Source organism: Pyrgilauda ruficollis, unplaced genomic scaffold (assembly GCF_017590135.1).
Source record: "Pyrgilauda ruficollis isolate IOZ18807 unplaced genomic scaffold, ASM1759013v1 scaffold78, whole genome shotgun sequence".
Taxonomy (NCBI): domain Eukaryota; kingdom Metazoa; phylum Chordata; class Aves; order Passeriformes; family Passeridae; genus Pyrgilauda; species Pyrgilauda ruficollis.
This window is the reverse complement of record NW_024529710.1, coordinates 924924-946800: the sequence shown is the minus strand read 5'-3', so window position 1 is coordinate 946800 and position 21877 is coordinate 924924. Positions and strand designations below refer to the sequence as shown.

Sequence of the window (21877 nt, the reverse complement as noted above, 5' to 3'; positions counted from 1 at the left end):
GCAATTCTGACATCTTGGAGACTGAGATAACAGATACAGCAGGACTCATAAGGTGAGACATACTGTCAGACTGCCTCACTCCTGTGTGAGGTACTTAGATCCTAGGGTGGTGCCTAGCATCAATTTCATGAAGAAAAGATTCTATGTATCACTGCAGTTGTACCTCCCTCCAATTTAAATGGAAGTGAACAGATCATTGCAACGAATTCCCCAAGAACCAAGGAAGTATCCTTAAAAAAATGCAAATTATTAGGGCTTACTAATCACACTTTTCATATATTCACTCTAGGCAAGTTCACTTGCAACTAAACAGCAAGGCTCTTTTCTTTGGAAAATGCCTCAGTCACTCAATGATTACAAGTTAAAACACAAACCACAAATTCATAAACCATATGATCTAAACCAACATCCTTAGGTTACGTTGTGTCTGGGTTCTCTTGTGCTGTCATCTGAGAACTCAAATCCTAACATTCCTGCTCATTCCAGAGTGTGTGGAAGAAAAACACTAGACATGCTCTCCCATCTGAAAAACACAAATAATTTATTCAGACAAACCTTTAAGAACTCTCTCAAGCATCACAGTATACTAGTGTACAATTAATGACAACTTCAGAAATCATGCTTTTGGTGCAAAGAATAAATTTAACATTATATGCCACAAGATGATTTTTCATTACTTCAAAGAAGCTTATGATTGACAATAAACTTAAAAATAAATATTGTCAGTATTAAGTATTCTATTTAATTTTTAAATAGCTTTGAAAAACTCTGGATTGCAGGGAAACAATCTCTGTCTGAGAGCTGTCATAATCAGAAACATTCCTGGCTGAAGTAACACAATTCATGAGTGTATTTTTAAGTTCTGTGAAAGCATTACTATCTTCCACAGAACAAGTGCATGATGATATCCCAGCACTCAATAAAATCAGTGAGTTGATTTCAGTCTCTTTTTTCCTGGTAACAGTATTTCCTCAGGATTCTTGTTTTTTTGTTGGTTTATCTAAGTAAGGAGTGTTGTCCTGTAGCAGATCTTTCCTGGGTATGAGTACTGAAACAGAAAAAAAAAACCTCAAAACAGTAAGACTATAATCTTATGGAAAATACTATTTCAAATTCTAAAGGCATTTTTACATTTACAAACAAAAAATCTGGTATCTAAAATGAGGATCTGAACTGGTAAGTAGCATCATGATATCCACCTAAGACAAAATCATACTAAGATTTTACTTTCGGCTGGTTACAATAATGTCTTCCCATCTCCTTTAACAAGCATTGAAAATTTTGATATTAAGAAGCCATTAAGTTTTGCAGTAACTTTTAGCAGGGGGGTGAATGGCATTTTTTTCAAGCCTGAGTCATATTATGCTTACTTCAGCAATTTCAAAAATGAGTACTGGATTTGACTTAGCTCTCTCACCCAAGTCTTGGAATTTAATCTGTAATATTTACCTTGTCACACCTATTTTGAAGGCCAACAGGAAAAGAAAGCACCTAGTGAAAGTTACTGCCACAATATTGTCACAGAACTGACTATTCTGTGTCCTCGTTACCGAGTCCCCATCCTACTCAGCTGCACGCCCATGTTTTCTCTCCTCCTCCTTCTGTTGCTGATACACCTGGCTGTCCTAACCCCATCCCTACATACTTGCACAGCATTAGAATATAAGCTAGTATTTGAATGTGACACCACTTGGCTTTTGCAAAGGAAGTTCTGCCTCACTGTCTCTGCTGGAGTTCTCTGAATGGTGCTTCAGAGGTTACCACAACATGTTTGGATTCCCAGAAGTCCCTCAGTCAATGCTTTTATAAAACAACAGCCTTATTATGACAGAAGTCTTGCAGAGATAAGTCACTGGTTAAAACTGTAAGACGTGAGCAATAAATGATCAGGTCATCCACTGAGTGACGTCAAACGTGGAGTTCTACAGGTATTTTTGCTGACATGTCACTGTTCAACATATTTGTAAGTAACCTGTGAAGAAAAGGTTCTTAATTATACCATCCTGAACAATTTCATTAAGATGTCTTACTGTGAAAAATAGCAAGACACGCTTAAGACCTGACTGAGTAAACTGATGGACAAAATTACACCTGGAGACATGCAAAGCACACAGGTCAAGAAAAATACTAACTTCACAAAGTAAGTGTTAAGTTCAAAACTGATTATGACCACTCCAATAAGTTTAATGAGTACAGTTTTTTAAAAAGAAGTACATAATATGTATGTTTGGCAGCCAAAAATTAAATTTAGAATTAGCAGTGACTATTACCAGGAATCCAGTTGAAAATGAAAGGCAGAACATGATTGTGCCATCGTTGTATGTATAAATGCCTCCTTGCCCACAGTGTGTAGTGAATAGCAAGAATAATCAGAGGCATTCACCTGTTGTTTCTGAGAGCTGTTTCATGGGGGAAGTGAACAAAGAGGAGGCAACAAAGGACTTAAAAACTCACGAACAGCTTGGTGAAAATGAAAAGTAATTGAAGAGAAGCCCATTGAAGATAATTAAACCAGAAAACATCCCTGACTCAGGAACTGCTGCCAGGTGTGAACAGCTGAAAGATGTGCAAATTCACTTTGCCTGTTCCTATTCTTCAACTGTTATCTGCCTGGAATCACCATGGAAGACTTAACACTGGTCCAGACTTATCTTTGGCCTTGATCATAATCGCTGTTTTAAAGTTAAATGTTTTATCAAACCTAAACCTGAAAATTGGTACAAACCTTACAGACAACACTAAACAGAAGTAAAAGGAAACAATGTACATAGCTGAAGATTTCCTGTATTCTCTTACTGAGCAGCTGTATGCTGAGCCTATCTACTACTTCTCTTTTTGACTGCAAGATAAAAGAACTTCTAAATCAGGAATCAGTATTTCAAAATTTGATAGTCTTTGCATTGAGGTAATCACTGTATCACAAATCTTACACAGCATAACCTGAAACTGAAATTTTTGGAAAAAATTTTTGGAAATGAACACTCAATCCTCAAAGAAAAAGCTTTTCTTTTGTCAGTGTATATTCTGCACTTGCTAATGCTCCTCAGGCAGCCCCTCCCTAGTTGGTAGAGCAAGCACCTACAGATAGGTTCTGTGGCTACTGCTTTTAGACATATGCTGACTAACTAGCCTGTACATGCATGCTGACTAGCTATCTAATTGCTGACCTTCCTAATAGTTACAGCTAGGTAAGAGCATTTAAAGTAATCACGGCCTCTTTTTTACCAGCCTCTATACTTCAAAACATTTGTATGGAAACTTTGTACCTTTGAAACCTCCACCTGTCCTAGGTAGCAACATTAACAAATAGCTTACATTAAGAATTTTGCCAGAGAATAACAGACAGGCTACTTGCCTCACTATTCCCTTCCTTATTTTCACATTCTGTACTTATTTACTAAACTGTAACATATTTAAGTATCTTTTTAGCATGCAGGCTTACTCACCTATTTTGTCAGAATCTGTGTGAACCGCCTGAATAACAGAAGTTCTGAGAATCACTTCAACATCTGAAGCTATTTTAAGAAGCTAGTAAAGGGAATAAGAAGAGAGGAACAAGAGAGTAATTTGAATTACATGTGACTGCTTCTGAAGATATTTTCCAAACTAGACAACTATTCAACTAATAAAATCATTTGGCTGTACTACTCAGTTACTTATGTACTATGTATACATTACTTTTGCCTTGGGGATCCTGGAATAACTTACAGATTGACATGTAAGTGACCTTGACACAGAGCACATAGTGAGGGAAACTGGCTCAGTAACATACACCAGTACCTGCATCTATGTACCCAATTAAAACTGCAAATGAACAATGTGAAATGCAACTACAAAATCAATTAACTAGTTTCCAATGATCAAAGACACTCACTCACACCTCAATAACATTCAACTTCTCATAGTGAAAGGGCAATCTCATTCTTTCAACACTACTGCTCCTGAAATAAGCAGACAAAAACAAGGGCAAAACATGACAAGAACTAAGAATACTGAAGTTTCACAGTAGAACTCTGCAGAAACAAGGCACTACCTAAAGACTACCCGAGGCATTAGAATTTGGCAAAAGGCCTAGAATTCCTTCTCACACTAAGAGGATAAGCTGCAGCACCCTTGCTAGGTTTGCTGAGCCATTAAGAAAAGTCTAATACTTGTTTGCATGATACCTGTGTCAGAAATAAATGAAATTGCTCAAGTGAGACATTTCAGAAGACATGCTCACACTAAGAAGTGGCATGTACCAACAGAAGTGGATCTTTGCAAAGGCTAGAGCTCAGTACTTGCCATCTACACTGCACTTCTTCTCATGCTCTTCCCTTTTAAGGGCTTGGAGCAGGTACCCTTCAGTTCTCCCTGCTAGGCTGCATGCTCCTGAAGCACAGCTTCCTCTTCAGATTGACCTTAAGGGAATTCTGCTAGTAGGTCTGACACTTTACATAACAAGACAAGTCACAGGAAGTGGAAATAACCAAGGTAACTTCGTAAGTGTACTCCACATCTGAACAAAAACTGGTGCATCAGATTCAGCTACCACATTTCTCATTCTCATCCTGTAGACAGTTATCTCGATCTCCTTATGTCACTACAAGCTTGACATGTACAAGTACATACAGATACGAGTAGTTGTCGTCGTATTAGAATACACTGTAATTTTCTATTCTGGCTGGTAAATACTCCATATTTTAGTTTCTGTCCAAAGCAGAACATTAACAGCACCACATTCATGCAAGCAAGCGCTCAAACATTCTGAAGTCCTGTACAAAACTCGATTCAGTTCCTCTGCAACTAAGTCTTTTCACTTTGTACATGTAATAAATATGACAGCCTCTGTGATGTTCTAGGAGTGTGCAGCTGGGATGGAAGCCTAGTATTTCTTTCACTGACACAGCTAATCAAGTATCAGCTAACCCATATTAAAAAGTCACATATGTGTAATTTGTAGGTTGTCTAGAAAACAAATACAGATTTCAGAACTGCAGCAAATATTTTTCCTGTATATCTATTAAAAAAAACAACCCTGAACATATAACTTAGCTGATCAGACAGTGGTAGCACAAACACTGGGTATTATTACAGGAGGCTGATAAGAAGCTGAAATTCAGGAACTCCTAACTGAAAGGTCAGAACTATTTACATTACTGTCCAGTGGCTGGCATGAGGAAAAGGTTTACATTTTATTTCTTCAAGGGACAGATGTAGGCACTTTCTTCTAACCAGTGCCCAGTGACAATCTAAAGACAGTCTGATAAAAGGCTGAATGACAAGGACTAAGTTATTCAGTCTGTATGGAAGTTAATAGCTAAAATTATCTAAACCACAGAAATTCCCTTTCAGTTCACAGTAACTTTCAGAAAAAAAATGACTCAGCAGAATGTGTTAAGGCAGCAATTGAGCAAAGGTAACTAACTTAGTGAATTAACTGCAATGCTCCACTTTTAATGCAGGGTAAGGAAAGAAGAAGCAAAAAAATCCCTGTAGTATAATTAAGAAATGCTACAACTATACTATACGACAATCAATCATAATAATTTTGCTGGTTTTTGCCTTCCACAAAGATGCGGAGTCATTTGTGATAGTAACTGAGCAGATTGTTTAATTTGTCTGTCTGTTTCTGTTTCCCTAAACAGCAATGAGCAGGTACATTGAAGTCACCACAGTGCAGACAGGTATTATAAGCAAAGCATAAAATATTTACATGAAAATTTCAACTTCAAATATTACCTCATAAAATTTTATTATAAACTTCAAACTAATCACATTGAACTATCAGAACACACTTTCTATTTAGGTATTTATGTACAAGATTTTATAACACAGTATTAGTACCATTGGCAATATCTATATATTTATAAACAAAGATCCATGTAGAAGTCTTTCTAAACCAACCTGGCTTTCATGATGTCTCAATGTCTCTACAATGGTTTAGAGATTCTTTAAGTAAAAAAAAAAAAATTTAAACATTCTTATATAAAGTGGGAGAAAACCCCAAACAACAGAAAGCAATAAAATACCTCATTAATCTTCTCTTCAGATGTCTCGTCTCGGTTATTTCTGAATTCTTCATTTATCTTTTGCCTTGCAGCTAAATACAGTAAACATAAAACGAAAGAGTGAACAAAAACTATATTTTGAATTTGTCACTGCCCCAAAGTTAAGAATCTTAAGTCCTTTATGGCACATTCTGATCAAAGTATTTCAATGTAAGATCTCCATGGAATTCACATGACGTCACATTTTAAGTTGATTGGTCTACAAATAAAATAAGAGCCCAAATTTAGCATTCTGTATTACATACACAAGCTACTAAAAAAGCAGGATTAATCCCTTGAGGAAAAACCACACATAGAGAATTAATTAGTACAGCTAACAGTCTCTGGCTGGACTGAAGAGAAGATAAAAGAAGCAAAAGAAAAATATCTCCCAAGAAGATCAGGAACATTTAAAAAAGAGATGTTTCCCTTTCAATATATGTGTTGGGTGCTTGAATCTAAGGACCATTCTTTTGTTTCAAATTAAAGGATATCTGACTATGGACACACAAGTTCTCCCAAATATTACTTGAAAATCATGGAAGTAATTTGAAGAAAGATAATTCTTAACATAATCTTTCTCTGTATTCCAAGAAGAAAGTTCCACGAAATACAGGTAAGCATGCACCACACAAAACAAGTATCTCACCTTCCAGAGCCTTGGTATCATTTTTAAAAACTTCTTGCCGTGTTCTATGTAGCAACTTAAAAAGCTTCAAAACCTGCCAATACAACATCAACAGAATTAACTTATTTGCTAGCAGGATTGTTAGTTAAAATAAACATGTTACAATTGAAAATGCTTTGGTTTAAATTTCATATTCTTTCCATTCAGTACAGAATTTGATGCAGAATCAATAGATAAGAGGCTTTACTTAAATTCCCGATTAACATTTGCAGCCAAAGCAGATGTGATGTTATCAAAATCTTAGCTAGGTTAGATATCTCAAATTACCCTAAAATGCTGGCACCACAGTACTAAATAATTATTGGCATGATGGAAATACAATCCTGAAAATACATGGACACAAGCATTATTTATTGTGCCAATGACAAATAAACCCAACAGAACTGGAATATCTCTAAAAGTCAAGTTACTTGAAGGAATTATCAAGGTTACATCAGTGCATATTCTCTAGCTACTGAAAAAGATAGAAAAAGAAATGGCTGAAGTATTCTCACATAAAAATCTTCTGCAGGTGGTGTGGCAATACCAGTGCCAAGTCCTTCTCTTAAATACAACTGCCAGGTCAGCAAATGAACACTTCAGTAAAAGCAAACACTCAGAAAGTTGGGATTTACAATGTAGAGAAGACACACCTGAATACGTATGAAAATCAAACCCCCGGAAAATCACAGCTCACCGTCATGTGGTTTTGCTTGACCATTCATACAGACTGCAATGAATTACAGAAACCCTCAAATCCTTATGAGACTTTTCTGGTGTTTGCCACAGACTGAAAAGAATCTCTGACAAGCACCAGAAAAACGTAATCTTGATAACAATATGCCTTTTGAAGCTCCTTCTAGTACTTCCTATCATGTTTTGGCACCTCTAGAGGGCACAATTCCAGGCACTTCATAATAATCTCAATTTGTTATCTCGCAATTAGTATTCCAAGTATTTTTTAGAAGGACACAGAATGAACACAGGGCTGTAACTCAGAAAAAACCCAGCAAATGAACAGAGCCATGTTGCCTATAACTGCACCATTCCCTAGATGGATGAATCTGTGGAAAGTAAACCCACAGGATTAAAAAACAACAAATAAACTTCTTGTTTTGCAGATATTTTAATATCCTAAAATTTTTATACCCCACAGTATATTTGCCATCTTTTCAAATAGCAGATTAATATTACATGTGGTTTTGTGTTGAACACATGTATGGCAAAACTTGAAATTTTTTATGGTTATTTTCAACAATTCATGAGCCGTTTTCAGGCATCTTCCTACGCATACAGAAGTCTACAGGCTCCTCACAAGGGGAGAAGGAGGGGCAGGCACCAATCTCCTCTCTGATATCCAGTGACAGGAGTCAAAGAATGGCCTGAAGTTTTGTCAGGGGACACTCAGGTGGGTATCAGAGAAGGTTCTTCACCCAAAAGGTGGCTGGGCACTGAACAGGCTCCCCAGGTCAGCGGTCACAGCTCCAGCCTGACAGAGTTCAGGAGGCTTTTGCACAACTCCCTCAGGCACACGGTGTGACTCCTGGAGATGGTCCCGAGCAAGGCCAGGGGCTGGGCTCCATCATTTTTGTGGCTCCCTTCCAACCACGGATATTCTCTGGTTCAATTTCTGCAAACCCCTCCTGGAAACTTTTCACCACACCAGCCACAATGGTGAAAAGCTGTATTAGATGGCCTTGATCAAGATGTATTAACGCAGACACCTCTGACCTCTACAGCCACCTGCATTAACAGAGAGCTCTGCTCCAAAATTAGGCTCCAAGACACTTCCGAACGAGGTACCGACAGGAAATCACACCGTAGTAATGAAACGGCTTATTAATTCTTAGGTCTTTGTTTTTTCCTATCTTACTCTCAGGAGACGTGCTTTTGATGTATTTTAACTTCTGCTTATCACATCTCCTCGCTTCCTTTCCCCGCAATGCTCTTTGCGTGCAAACCGCTACTTTCTGTTACCTAGTTTTTTAACTTTCCTGTCCTGAAAGTCTATGTTTTTTGGCTCTACAAAAGCTACAAAGCTGCAACCTCCCACCACGAACCGCACACGTGTGTGTGTGTCTCTGTGTGTCTGTCTGTGTGTGTGTGTCTCTCTGTCTGTCTGTCTGTCTGTCTGTCTGTGTGCGTGTCACTCGCCTGCCCGCGGCTCCCCATGGCGCCCGCTGCCGGCATCGTCCCGCCGCCGGAAGTGCCGAGCAGGAACGAGCCGCACCCTCCCGCGCTGCTGCCGGTGCCGCCGCCAATGCTGTCCCCCGGGGGCCGCCCGCCGCCGCCGCCGTTCCGAGCAGCCTTTGTGCCCCCGCCCCGCTGTCGCCGCCGGCGGGGCTGCCGCGGCCTTCACAGGCTCCCAGAAGGGACTTCCAGCCCAGCCCGGAAAGGACCACAGCGGCTCGTCTAGCCCAACGTCCCTGCTCAGGCAGAGACATCCCAGAGCACACGGCACACGACTGTGTCCAGACAGTTCCATCCCCATTGGGGAAGACTCCACAAATTATCTGGACAATCTACTCATGTACCCACTCAGCCACACGGCAAAGAAGTTCTTCCTCGTGTTCACAGAAACTTGCTGTTTCAGAAACATCGGTTTCTGTCCACTGCCCCTTGTCCTGTTGCTGGGCACCGCTGAGAACAGCTTGGATCCTTCCTCTGACCCCTTTCCTTCAGATACTGACAGACATTGATGAGGTGCCCTCAGCTGTCTCGAATCTGATCGGGCCCAGCTCCCACAGCCTTTCCTCAAAAAAGAGACGCTCCAGTCCCATCTTCACTGCCCTCCGCTGGACCCATTGCTGGAGCTCCATGTCTTTCTCGCACTCTGGACACAGCACTCCAGATGTGCCTCAGCAGGGCACAGTAGAGGGGCAGGATCACCTCCCTTGAACTGCAGGCAATGCTCTTCCTAATGCACCCCAGGATCATACTGGCCTTCTTGGCTATCCAAACAGTGCCAGGACTCGGTGTGCCAAGGTCTGGCAGGAGGCTGCCACTGCCTGCAGGAGGAGCTGAAGGGGGTCGGTAGCAGGCAGGCAGTGCTGCCCACAGGCTCCCCATTCCACTGCAGTGGTCAGTGGCACAGGGACCCCTGCCCTCCAAGGGGAGCCACAGTGGGGATGAGGGGCTGCTCCCAGCCCAGCACCCCCTGCCAGGGCCTGCACATCATTGCCCAGGGTGGCACAAAGACCAGTGTGTTCTACTCCTGAACAAAATTATAATTGTTTCAAATGGGTAACTGGACAGCCATCGCACAGTTTCTGCGCAACACACAGAATGGCCAATGAATGATGATGTTTGATGCATCTTCAATTCAGTTTTTATTTTGCCAGATTGTTTCCTTGCTCTTGCAATTAGAACAACCAATGGCGGTTTGGAATCCTTCCTTATCTGCAGTGCTGTCTTCTTTCCCAGTCTATTTTTTCACCACTTCAGAAGAAAAGTTGTAGTTACAATTCCTTGTTTCTGAGCTTATCAGTAGAATCTCAGGACCTCTCCAGTTTCTAGGTACCCAGCTGTACTTAGAAGAGGCCAGTTGCACTTTTCAAGGACACTTTTGGTTCTCAGGATCACAGCTGCCAAACTGGCAGGCTTTTTTTTCTGCTGGTGTTACCCAACAGGCATATTCTTCAGTCATTTCCCCTCTCTAGTCAGGTCACTTTCTTGGCTGCTCACATCAAGTTCCCCACAGCCCTGGCTTGCCTTACTCACACCCGGACCAACCCAGCCTTGGCCTGCCCACATCATGGCCACGCCGGGTACATCTCTAAAACTGAACTGCCATTCTCTTGAAAAACAAACAAGCTTATGGTTCAGTAACACATCATTCAGCATTAGCTAAAGGCAGCATAAGGGTTTTCTGTGCAATCAGCTTTACTGCTCAGTAGACCTCTAGCTTCAAAACACAATCTATTGAATAATTTCACAGCAATTACATTGTACGCTAATTGAAATATGGGAACATTAAACTATTACTCAATAATTTTAATATTTTTATTATTAATACATACTTGTAAGCGCCTATTAAATACTTATTTTTTACTATGTAACTCATAAAGAAACTTGATCTGTTAGCAGAAGTTTATTCATAATTTATTTCTAAGAATAATTATTGCAGATGTGAATGAATGAATGAATTAGGTATTTAAAAGGAGGGTCTAATTCATTCATTGTTTTATTCAAAATAATAAAAGTTGCTGTTTACATAGTGAGACAAAAATATGTGCTGAAGTCAACTACATAAAAAAAATGGTTTTGCTTTTTTGGAGAAACTTCTAAACTTGTCTCTTTATGTCTTCTCTTAACATAGAAGTGTACTTTCTAACTAAATCCACAGCAGTGTTCACCCAAATTGTTCATGTATTTGCTGAATAACCTTGGTTGGACAACAATATAATTCAAAGAAATTTGTCCCTGAAGCACTTCTTTTAATTGCCATAAAGCTCCAATACCATCTGTAGGACATATACATGTCAAAATATCTTAATCCAGAACATCATCTAAGGAAGAGAATAAAATTTCATTGTTTAATGTACTTTATCAGAGGTGGTTTTTTTTGGTTTTTTTTTTTTTTTTTTTCAGGGTATTTCATGATAAATTATTTCAGACTTACTACCAGAAATATATGACAAATTATGCTCTTTTTGTAACATGTTCAGGAATCGGCTGCGGAACCATATTACGTTTAAGCCACTTAGCAATATTTATTCCCTGCCTCCCTCCAAAATGTTTTCCTGTAACATTTTTGTCTGGAGACAAATATATATAAATGTCTCTATTAATATGCTCCTAGACAAATCTTCAGGGGAATCAATCTATTTTTTTTTTTTTTTTTTGGTGAAGTTTAGAAAATCATAGAATCTAGAATTGTCTGGGTTGGAAGGGACATTAAAGGTCATCTAGTTCCAATGCCCCTGCGATGGGCAGGGACACCTTTCACCAGACCAGGTTGCTCAGTGCTCCATCCAGCCTGGGCTTGAACACTTCCCTTGCAATTTAAAGACATTCCTCCTTGTCCTGTCACTACATGCCCTTGTAAAAAATCTCCCTCCATCTTTATTGTAGGCTGCCTTCAGGTACTGCAAAACTTCAATTAGGTCATTCTCAAGTCTTTTCTTTTCAAAGCTGAACAATTCCAATTCTCTCAGCCTGTCCTCATAGAAAAGGTGCTCTGTTACTCTGATCATTTTTGTGGCCTCTGGACTCACTCCAACAGGTCCATGTCCTCCCTGTGCTGGGACCCCAGAGCTGGATGCAGGGTTCCAGGTGGGCTCTCAGCAGAGCAGAGCAGAGGGGCAGAATCCCCTCCCTCCCCTGCTGCCCACGCTGCTTTGGGTGCAGCCCAGGACACGTTTGGCTTTCTGGGCTGGGAGTGCCCATGGCTGGGTCATGTCCAGCCTCTCAGCCACCAGCACCCAAAATCCTACTCCCCAGGGCTGCTCTCCATCTCGCCCTATGTTGATAGCAGGGGTAGCCCCGATCCAGGCGCAGGACCTCATACTTGGCATGAAAATGAAACTTTGCTGTTACTCCATAAGGTTTGTGTTGTTTTTCCCCCTCTTCTTTTTAATTTCTCCTACTTAATGACTGGTGTCATAGATATATATAAAAAAAATCCATTTACAACTAGATGTACAGCTGTGTAACTTTGTGTTGCCCTCTGTGAATTATTGCTTGGCTATACTGATAATTTTGTTTCATAGTTACGAAACTACTTATGTGCAGAAGGGCTGGCACGTCAAACTGCCCTTCTGCAGGACCCTGATCCAGGAGCACCAAACACCTGCAAACTTTGGTGGAAAAGCTAACGCAGCCCAGCCTGGTGCAGTCCGCAGGAGCTTGTCCCAACAAATCACACAGGCATTTGGGCTGGATTTGATAAGCAATACTTCTGCCCACAACAGCCTCTGCTGGGACTGCACTACTTTTTCATAGTCGTGTTTCACTTCGCAGCGTTGATCCCTGCGCGGGGCCGGCAATAGTTCCTCCCTCCGGATCCCTCCGCGATTCCCGGGTCAGCGAGGGCGCGCCAGTGCGGTGGGCGGGGACCAGCGGGACAATGACAGGCGAAACCGCCAGTCAGACGGGCGGGCACGGCCAGATGCCAGCGTTGGCCCAATGAGCGCTCTCGGGGGCGTGGTCTCGGAGGAAGGCGGGGCTGAGGGCCGGCGGGAGCCGCGCGGGAGCCGCCGCCATGGCTGACGAGATCAGCAAGGCGCAGGCGGCGCGTCCCGGCGGGGACACCATCTTCGGGAAGATCATCCGCAAGGAGATCCCCGCCAACATCATCTACGAGGACGACCAGGTGCGGGCTTTGCAGGGGCCGGGGGCGCCGCGGAGGCGCTCGGGAGAGCAGCGGGGCGGGCGGTGAGCCCCTGCGATTCCCTGCACCGCCCCTGGAACTGCATCGGGCTCCTTGCCAAGGGTCGAGGGTTCTCGCAGCTGGTGTGGGAGGGTAGTCGTGAAATCTTTACCACTTCCAGGCAGCCTTCTTGCGGGTTCGGAGCAGAGCACCCCAGCTGGCTGCTTGTGCAGGTCCCGATGTGCCTCTCCATAGCCTTACAGAGGTTACGCAGCTCTGCTTGCTGGGCTTTGACAGTGAACCTCCGAGAGGGATTGCTGGTGCATCACAGCACGTTAGGGCCGGAATTAAATAATCAGCTTTAGAGGAAATGCAGCGGCTATTCCCAAAATGCAAACTAACTGGTATTTAGTATAAGATGTCCTGCACTTTTTTTTCCCCGCTCTTCAGACTGAAATACTGGAGCTCCCTTAAGAGGAGCTTTTGCTTTTGAAATAAAGGGGTTATTCTCAGTGTACAAGAGACTCGCTAAGGATGCAGTTTGTCAGATTTATGTGCTTAAAAATAATTCATAGCTTGAAACAGTGTTTTCTTAATAGATGGCAGAATTGTTGCAGTTGCCATATGCTCTGAAGAATATTGGAAATGTTCACTGAAGTGTTCTGAAAGCTGTGCTTATGTTACTGCTCTGTGTTTATGTGAAAGTGTGTGTTCTTTCTTTACCCGTGTCAAACCTCTGTGAGTTTTTTCATCAGCTGCGGTGGTTGCAGCAGAGTAAGTTGATCACTGCTTGATTAAGAATCAGGCCATTGATTTTGCTGAGTGTATAACCTACTTGGGCGGCCATTTGTATGGAGTATTTTCTGGGAGAGTCATTACCTGCAGTGTATCACTTGATTTTTACTTCAAACTATATAGAAATGTAGAATTTCTAGATTTTAGTTGACTGGTGGATGATCTTGAATTAATTTTGTTGGCCTTGTGGAGGTCTTTTTACAGGTGGCTGGAAGTGTTAAAAGGAGAAGGGTAAAGAAGGCCTTTAATCAATAATTGACCTTCAGAGAAAGGGAAATATTGAAAAGTACAAAGTCTTTATGCCTTATCACTGTTTTTCCATTTGAATCTAAATTTCCTGAAATGAAGTTTGGTTTCTGATGCACTCATGAATTTCTGTGATTGTGCTTTTTCCTAAATGCTACTTCTGCTTTCTGTGCCATAGAAAACTATTTACTTCCAATCTTTTGCTCTTTACATTCTTTGACGCAACTTGGCCATTGGCATTCTGCCTCTATGGGACTACGTATAATAGAAAAGCTGATTACAAAATTGTCAGCTCTAAGTATGATTTATTTAATTGGGTGCAAATTAGTTTTATTAATCAGTTACATACTTACTGTCCTTCCCTGTTTGGAATAAATGAGCAGTTAATCAGAGATTCAAAACTGAGTATTATCTTCTTAAAGATACCTTAAAACTAGATAGATTTGATGTATAAAAGATAAGTTGCATAATAGATTGATGCAAGTTGAGTTTGGGCTTTTCACCAACTTTACTCTTGACAAAAGCCACATTTCTTCTCAAAATTAAAACACAGTATAGTTGCAAAGAAAATTAACTTTATTGATTCACAAGGAAAAGTAACTGGGAAATAAGCATTTTGAAGAATATAGGTATGTGTTTTTAAGTATACACTGTCTGTGACATAACCAATTCCTACCAGGTGTTATGGTATTGAATGTGATGGGTAAGTCAGAGATATCCTTGGAGTTATGGTGGCGGAGTATTTCCTGTTCATCTGCACATTTGTCAAGGTCCCTATAGCAAGTCCCATTTCTGTGGCTGGCCATTTGTACAGAGAGACACAGCTTCATTTTCTCTTGCCTATTGGCAGTTCCTAATTTGATATTGAGTGATGCATGCTGTGTATGTTGGTTGTAATTTTGGTATTTAGTCAAGATTCAGCTAGTCACTACAGACAGATGTTTGTATTTCAAAAGTGATACCTTCCTCTCAATTTGAGAATGTCTGAAGCAAAGCTGGTGTTAAAGCATTACTCCGAAGTACTTGGTGCTGTTGAGAACAGAATTTTAATATGGCCTCAATCACATAACTTCAGGATCTTTGGAATTGCCTTGGTGTCTTTGACCAAGGAAATATTCAGGCATAACTGGAAGATGATTAGCAACTCTTTGCTATTTATTTTATTAAACATGGTGTTAATAATAAAAAAAAGCAGCAAAAGTGTACTTTTTATAGGCATGCATGCCAACGTCTCTACTAGTTGTTATGCATGTGTTGCAATAATAAATCTTGAACCTGATTGCATATTGCTTTGCTGAGAAGGCTGTAGCTTTTACACAGTACTTTACAAAGCAGTGAATTTTTTTTTCAGCAGGTCTTGGTAGGTAGTGTTTTGTGTCTAGAAATTAAAGGATGTAGAATAATATGTCACTCAAGAAAATTTAACATCTCTGCTTATGTTTGGGATATCTGGTAATCTGCTGAAGTATGTATTTAGTGGGGTATATTGATTTACTGTAACTCTTTCCTTTCTCCAAAGGAAATTATATTTTATCTGTTTTCTGTTCCTCCAGTGCCTCGCGTTCCATGATATTTCACCCCAAGCTCCAACACATTTCTTAGTGATTCCTAAGAAGCCAATTGTCAGATTGTCTGAAGCAGAAGATTCTGATGAATCTGTAAGTACTCTAAAGGTTTTCTTTACACCAAACTGTGCTTCTCATTACTTCATAATGTACTAGGCTGTCCCCCTTTTCCTCTTCACATTTCAAAGAGCCACATTAGTTTTCTGGTACTCTAATGGTTGTCCTCTAGCTTAAAAGATAATGGAGTTAAGGTTTTCCAGTAAAATTAGCCAGAGAAAGCAAAATATATCTGTGTCGGTATTTTTCATGCAAAATGACTTGTTGTTTTTTATCTTATAATCCTGATGACTGTTTTCATTGTTTGCATGCAATAGTACTTACTCTAATATGGGCTTGGGGGTTTTTAGCAGGTCAGAGGTGAAGAAAAGGAAGGTTAGCTGAGAGGTGCTGAATATTTCATTTGTAACTAAAAGCATCAAGCTCAAAGATTTTGTAAAATTTACATGGTAAGATAAAGTTTCTTTTCCACCAGAACTATATATGTTGTCAGAGGAAGTAGTGGGGGCTTTAATAATGAAGTAAATTAAGCTTCTATGACACATTTGTTGTCTGTTACTGCCTGGCTTGAAAAAGATCAATAGTTCTATTTCCCCCCTATATTACACATAGCCAGTTTTTCTAGTTTTTCTTGGAAAGTGTCAGTTGCAGGCAGGCAACAATTTGAAGAACAGTGGCTGAATTTCTGAGAATTAACTTACTGGCTTATTGGTTCTCTGCTCTCATTCCTTCCCTTCCTGCCCTTCCCCTTTTTTGTGTGTTTTCTGTTGGTTGTTTTTTTTCTTTTTTTTTCTTCTTTCTCCTCCAGCTTCTCGGGCATTTAATGATTGTTGGCAAGAAGTGTGCTGCTAACCTGGGCCTGACCAACGGATACCGGATGGTTGTGAATGAAGGGCCTGAGGGTGGGCAGTCTGTCTATCACGTACATCTCCATGTTCTGGGTGGTCGCCAGTTGGGCTGGCCTCCTGGCTAAGATTTGTACGCCACAGGAGTTAACTGCATGCATACAAGTTACCACCGAATAGATTTAATATGTTGTCCATCAATCTAGCCACTGTTAGTGTATTGTTTTTTTTAATGTGTGTCTACACAGGGTAATAAATGCTCTGAACAACATTCGCACAATAAAGATTAAGCATGTGGGAATTGTCTCTGTCTGGTGTGCCTTACTCACGGAAACACTTTTGCAGTTGAAATTATGTTCTCTGGAGTTTAAAGCACAAAACATGTTTCAATCTGCTAACAAGTCTTCTGTAGGTACTGATTTGCCAAGGCATTCAAAATCTACAGGTGCAAACACTTATCAGACTTTCATGTCTTCTGGGAAGAAGTCTAAGCTTTTAGAATGTGGTATGCAAATATTTGTAAAGCCAGCATAGGCTGCTGCTGAAACTTCTAGAAGGTGAAATTCCAAACATGCTGTTCAAGGGCTGTGTCAGTACAGTATGTTGGGAACAGACATTCTGAGGCTCCATTATTCTGGATATGAGAACGGGTAAAACGATAGTCTTAATGGCAGCTGCTATAGTTCCGTAGCACAGAGGTGGTTTTGATCAAACTGTGGACTTGAAATTAAAATACTGAACTGTTGTAAGGTGTTCAAGGCATTTCTTGGCATGTAAGCAGCATGATGTAGTATGCATATATATATCTTTTAGATTCCAGATTTTAGTGAGTAAATCTTTCAGTTAATAGTGCTTTCTCTGTTGCTGCATACAGTTGTCCATGCAACACAGTCATCAGATCTCCAAGACAATAAATTTTCATGAAGTTAGGAGTACAGATATGTCTGCCAGTGTAAATATAGAACTTTCTGATAAAATTAAGTCACAGCTAACTAGTTCTTATGATCAAGATGCCTAAAAACCTCAGATGCCTTGATAAAAGCTGGTTACTTGTGAGCATCTAAAGTGTTGAAGAAATGTGGAAATGTGTGTAAAGAGCATATAGGTAAAAGCAGTGAATTTTATTTTCTTTTCAGCTAAAACTTGAAAGTTTGGTAAAGCCATTTGAGTTCATTCAATCAGAAAATACTTTGTAAGTACTTCAGAATGTTCTGAGCTTTCAGAGTTTTACCCTAAGATGTGACTTGAACAGGAAAATCATCTGGTACTGCTGAAGGAGGTTGATCTGTAGTTGAGTTAGGAAGAAACACGTGGTTCTGTAGTGGTAGCATAATGGCTCCTCTCCTGTTTAACTTGCATAGAAGTAAAGAAGAAAACCACCCAAACCCCAGAGGTACAGCATCCCTGAGTAGAAGCTGAATGAATATCACAAGAATGAAGTATCACTAGCGGACACAGTGTGGCTGCAGTAAAGGTTTGTGGCTGGGAAACTGGCTATTAGAATGAGTTTGTGGAAGGCGCTTAAGGAGAGTGAGAGGAACTGTTGGCATCCAAATATGAGAAAGGGCATGTGACGTGTGTGTACTGCTTTGACTTTCCTAGTTTCTGTTGTATGTGTCCTTTTTACCAACACTGGCATATGTGATTTGAAGCATGACTGGTGAAATTTTCACTGCTGAACACTGTATGAAAGTAACTCAGTAAAACTTCTGTTGCTTTACTTGGAATCTTGGAGATGTGTGTGCAGATACATGCGGATACATGCTTTGGGAAGGTAAGAAGATTTCCAAGTGAGGGCAGAACCATGAATCTTGCAAAGGTAGCCATGAGGCCAGCTTGCTAACCAATTTAATTGTGCTTAGATTTCAGACGAGTACCTTCTGGATCGATGCTCAAATGATTCTGAGTTCAGACAATGGTATACTCATGTGGGAAAAATAAAATTGAAGGGAAACTTTTCTCTAATTTGTGCATGTAGGAAGTGGGAAAACTGGGCATTAGTTGACACCTTCTGCCTCAAAATCACTTGCTAGTTTGTTGCTGAAATGCAGACTACCCTCTTCGTCATCAGTTTTCTTCTGCTTGCATTGCTTTTACTTTTGTGGTGAGGTGAAGACTCTAGTAACGCTGGTCTGTGATTTCTAAGGGCACTTAAAGTAAGATGTGTTAACTGCATTACAGGGAGGCAGCAAACCTCCTGTAAACCTTTTTCATCTTAGGAAAAATCAGGGCAAGAAGAAAGTAGTTAGACTGCGTATCATTTTACTCTACATTAGTGATCAGTCTGAAACACTCACAGGAAGATCTTGATCTCTCAAGTAGTCAAATGTTGAACGACAAAAGCCTGTGAGCAATCCAAGGATATCACCTTTATATAATCTTCATGGGCTGAAGGTAGAAACAATTTACCTGACTTAAGTACAGGCTGATGTACAATCTGTGTCCACTTAATGGAATGATTGAGCTAGGTAACATCTATCATTAATCTCTGTAGACTCCCTGATGTATCAGGAAGTTGTTCCAGTTTGTCAGAGATAGGAATGCAGTAGAGAGTGTGTTTGGAAGCAACAGGGAGTTTTAATGTGGCTTGTTCAGGAAGACTGCATTATTACTGTAAGGTGTAGTGGTCTCTGATGGCATTTGTGTCTAATCCTCCAGATAATACCACTGTTACATCACTCTTAATTGGAGACAACCTGACTGTCTGAGAGCTACACTGCATGTGTGAAATTTATGTCAGTTTTTAAAATGTCAGATACGGAGTTTGAAGTAACACTTCCTAGGTATGAAAATTTGCATTCTTTTGGGTACTGAACTATCCAGTCGTCTTGTGCCAAGCTGTCCACATGGACCCATTCTTGAAAATCCCATGACAGTAACAATTGCAGGTTTGGACAAGTCATCCTGACTGAGGCTGCAGTTGTCTTATTTTTACCTTTCTGTTTGCTGTTTCCTTGTGTGTTAGAACTCGTTTTTGTGGAACACTCTCAATTTTTGTGGCATATCTCTCAGGAGCAGTGTGTTCATATTTTATTTGGTTGTGTTTGTGTTTGCTGTGGATTTCAGTACAAAGTTTTGTCTTGATTTATTTTCTGCCCCAGTTACTGGGGGGAGAAAACCACCATTACAACAATTCCTTTTACTTCTTAACAGATAGGAAATGTCTGGTAAACTGACAAAATTTTATCTTTTATTGTCATTTCCAGTTAATAATGTCTTTCCTTATTGTCATTTCCAGTTAATAATGTCTTTCCTTTTAAGAAACTATAGGTACTCCAGCTAGTTCACAGCTGAGCTTGAAAAAACTGGGGGGAAAATCAAAACCTAGGCTAACGGTGTTGTGCAGAGCTATTTGCCAGTTTTGGCCATTAGGTATGTGCCCTATACCTCTCTGACATCAGGGGTTTGAAGAGGAAATGTGGTTTTTCATTGGACTGTGATGTGTTTACACACAACATTTTAGTAATTACAGGGCTGACAGGTGGGAGAAAAAACTTGATTCTGAACTAAAATTCAGTCTTCTAGGTAGAAGTTGAAGAGGGAGTGATGATTTAAGGAGAAGTTGCTGCTTTAGTAACTGGGTTAGGACCATGTCTCTTTGGTGATAGGAAAGTGGAGAAATACTCCTTTGAGTGGGAAGCTTCAAGACAGCAAATTGTCCTGAGAAACAGATGATCTTGAAAGAAAAAATACATAGAGATTCCAGAAGAAAGAGGCCACCTCTTCTGTACTTGTGGTAAAAGTGAAAAAGAACTGGCAATTCTGCGTGCAAAGAATAAAAACAGTTAAGTGTTGGCCAGTGGGGGTGTGCTGTGTGTTGGAAACCCAGCAACACCTATGAAGATTGTTGTACATGATGGCCTTGAAGGTCATTTCCAATCTTGATGATTCTGTGATTCTGACATGTTACAGAGTAGTTGTGAACATGGTTAATCTGGTCTTGCTAAACTTGCTCAAAACACAGGCTTACTGGAGAGAATGCTCTTAGGATGTGAAGGTAAAGGGTTGAAAACTGAGGCTGGAAGTGTATTTGCTGACCCCCTTTTTGTGAAGGGTTTGTGGTGTTGATTTGGCTGAAATTCACAGACCAGTCAGTCTCTTACAGCAGACTTCAGTATTAGAGAAGACAGTTGAGAATAATTGTACTCCAAAACAATCAGGTATTTTTGTTTTGTTGTCGTGGTAGCTGTATCTCTGTCAGATTTTCATAGAACAGAATAATAAAATATACTGAGTTTGAAGGGACCCATCAGCATCGTGGACTTGTGGTGCTGTGCAGGACACCCCAAGAATCACCTCCTGTGCCTGAGAACTTTGTCAAAACGCTTCTTGAACTAGACAGGCTTGGTGCTGTGACTTTTCCAATGCCGAGCCACCGTCTTAGTGAAAGACCTTTTCTGGATATCCAGCCTAAATCTTTCCTGACTCAGCTTCATGCCATAGCCTCAGGACCAGTCACTGGTCATGAGAGTGAAGAGCTAGGTCCCTGCCCCTCTGTTTCGCCCTGTGTGGATGTTGAAGACCTCAGTGACGTCTCCCCTCAGTCTCCTCCAGGCTGAACAGACAAAGTTACCTCAGCTGCTCCTCATATGGCTTCCCCTCCAGACCCTTCACCATCCTTGTGGCCCAGCTTTGGATGCTCTCCAGCAGCTTCATGTCTTTTTTATATTGTGGCGCTTAAAACTGCCTCCAGCACTCAAAGTGAGGCCTCCCCAGTGCAGAGTAGAGCAGGACAATCCCCTCTCAGTATTTTAGACAATGTCAGCTAGCACTTTCTGAGGTATCTGTTGGACCCACAGGCTTTAGTCTCTTACAAGGTCATTTATCCTTGGAGAGTGGAGATACTGCTTTATATCCTTATGTTTCTGTTTTATTTTTACAGTAAGATCTAAACTACAGTGTATGGCATGCACAGAATAGCAATTCCAGAAGCACAATTTCAGGAAGAAAATATCTGTGGGGAAAAGGAGAAGGAGAGGTTATAGGAAAAATCCTCTTTATTTTTTGTATGGCATAGTATATTTCTGATTTTTCTCTCTGGGTACTTTGCTAAGTGCTCAGATGTAGGAATCTGGAAGTGAAGCTGCTAAAAATGGTTGTTCGTTCATGGTATAGCTCCATGCTAGATAGGGTTGTCCCCTGTCAGATAACTTGTTGGCAAGCCAAGGGAAGCTCAGTGCCTTGATTTGCATCAGAGCTTATCCACCTGTCCATAACATTTATGTACTCTTGCACAGAGCCGAGATTCCAATGAGCTATGGTGGCAAACGTAACATTACAATACTTGGAATGCATTCAATGATAAGTTGCAAGTTGTACTGCTACCTGTTAATAATATTAGTTCTTTTATCTTCATAATATTC

The 21877-nt window shown here is 40.6% G+C and overlaps 2 protein-coding genes across 3 annotated transcripts; one reads left to right on the top strand and one right to left on the bottom strand.

Moving 5' to 3' along the window:
- Positions 1-522: 522 nt before the first annotated feature.
- On the bottom strand, positions 523-8908 carry LYRM7 (LYR motif containing 7). 2 transcript variants are annotated; one of them, XM_041486763.1, is made up of 5 exons: positions 8851-8908; positions 6679-6751; positions 6012-6082; positions 3447-3528; positions 523-1048 (listed from the first exon to the last, which is right to left on the bottom strand). In XM_041486763.1, the coding sequence occupies exons 1-5, from the start codon at positions 8884-8886 to the stop codon at positions 972-974; spliced, it is 339 nt and encodes a 112-aa protein (XP_041342697.1). In that variant the 5' UTR covers positions 8887-8908; the 3' UTR covers positions 523-971. The 2 variants fall into 2 exon arrangements, with proteins under 2 accessions (XP_041342697.1, XP_041342698.1); XM_041486764.1 differs by lacking the exon at positions 523-1048 and adding an exon at positions 1055-1972 and having other exon boundaries at positions 8851-8901.
- A 3932-nt stretch (positions 8909-12840) lies between these two features.
- On the top strand, positions 12841-16815 carry HINT1 (histidine triad nucleotide binding protein 1). The gene is made up of 3 exons (XM_041486759.1): positions 12841-13009; positions 15601-15705; positions 16478-16815. The coding sequence occupies exons 1-3, from the start codon at positions 12899-12901 to the stop codon at positions 16640-16642; spliced, it is 381 nt and encodes a 126-aa protein (XP_041342693.1). The 5' UTR covers positions 12841-12898; the 3' UTR covers positions 16643-16815.
- Positions 16816-21877: the final 5062 nt, after the last annotated feature.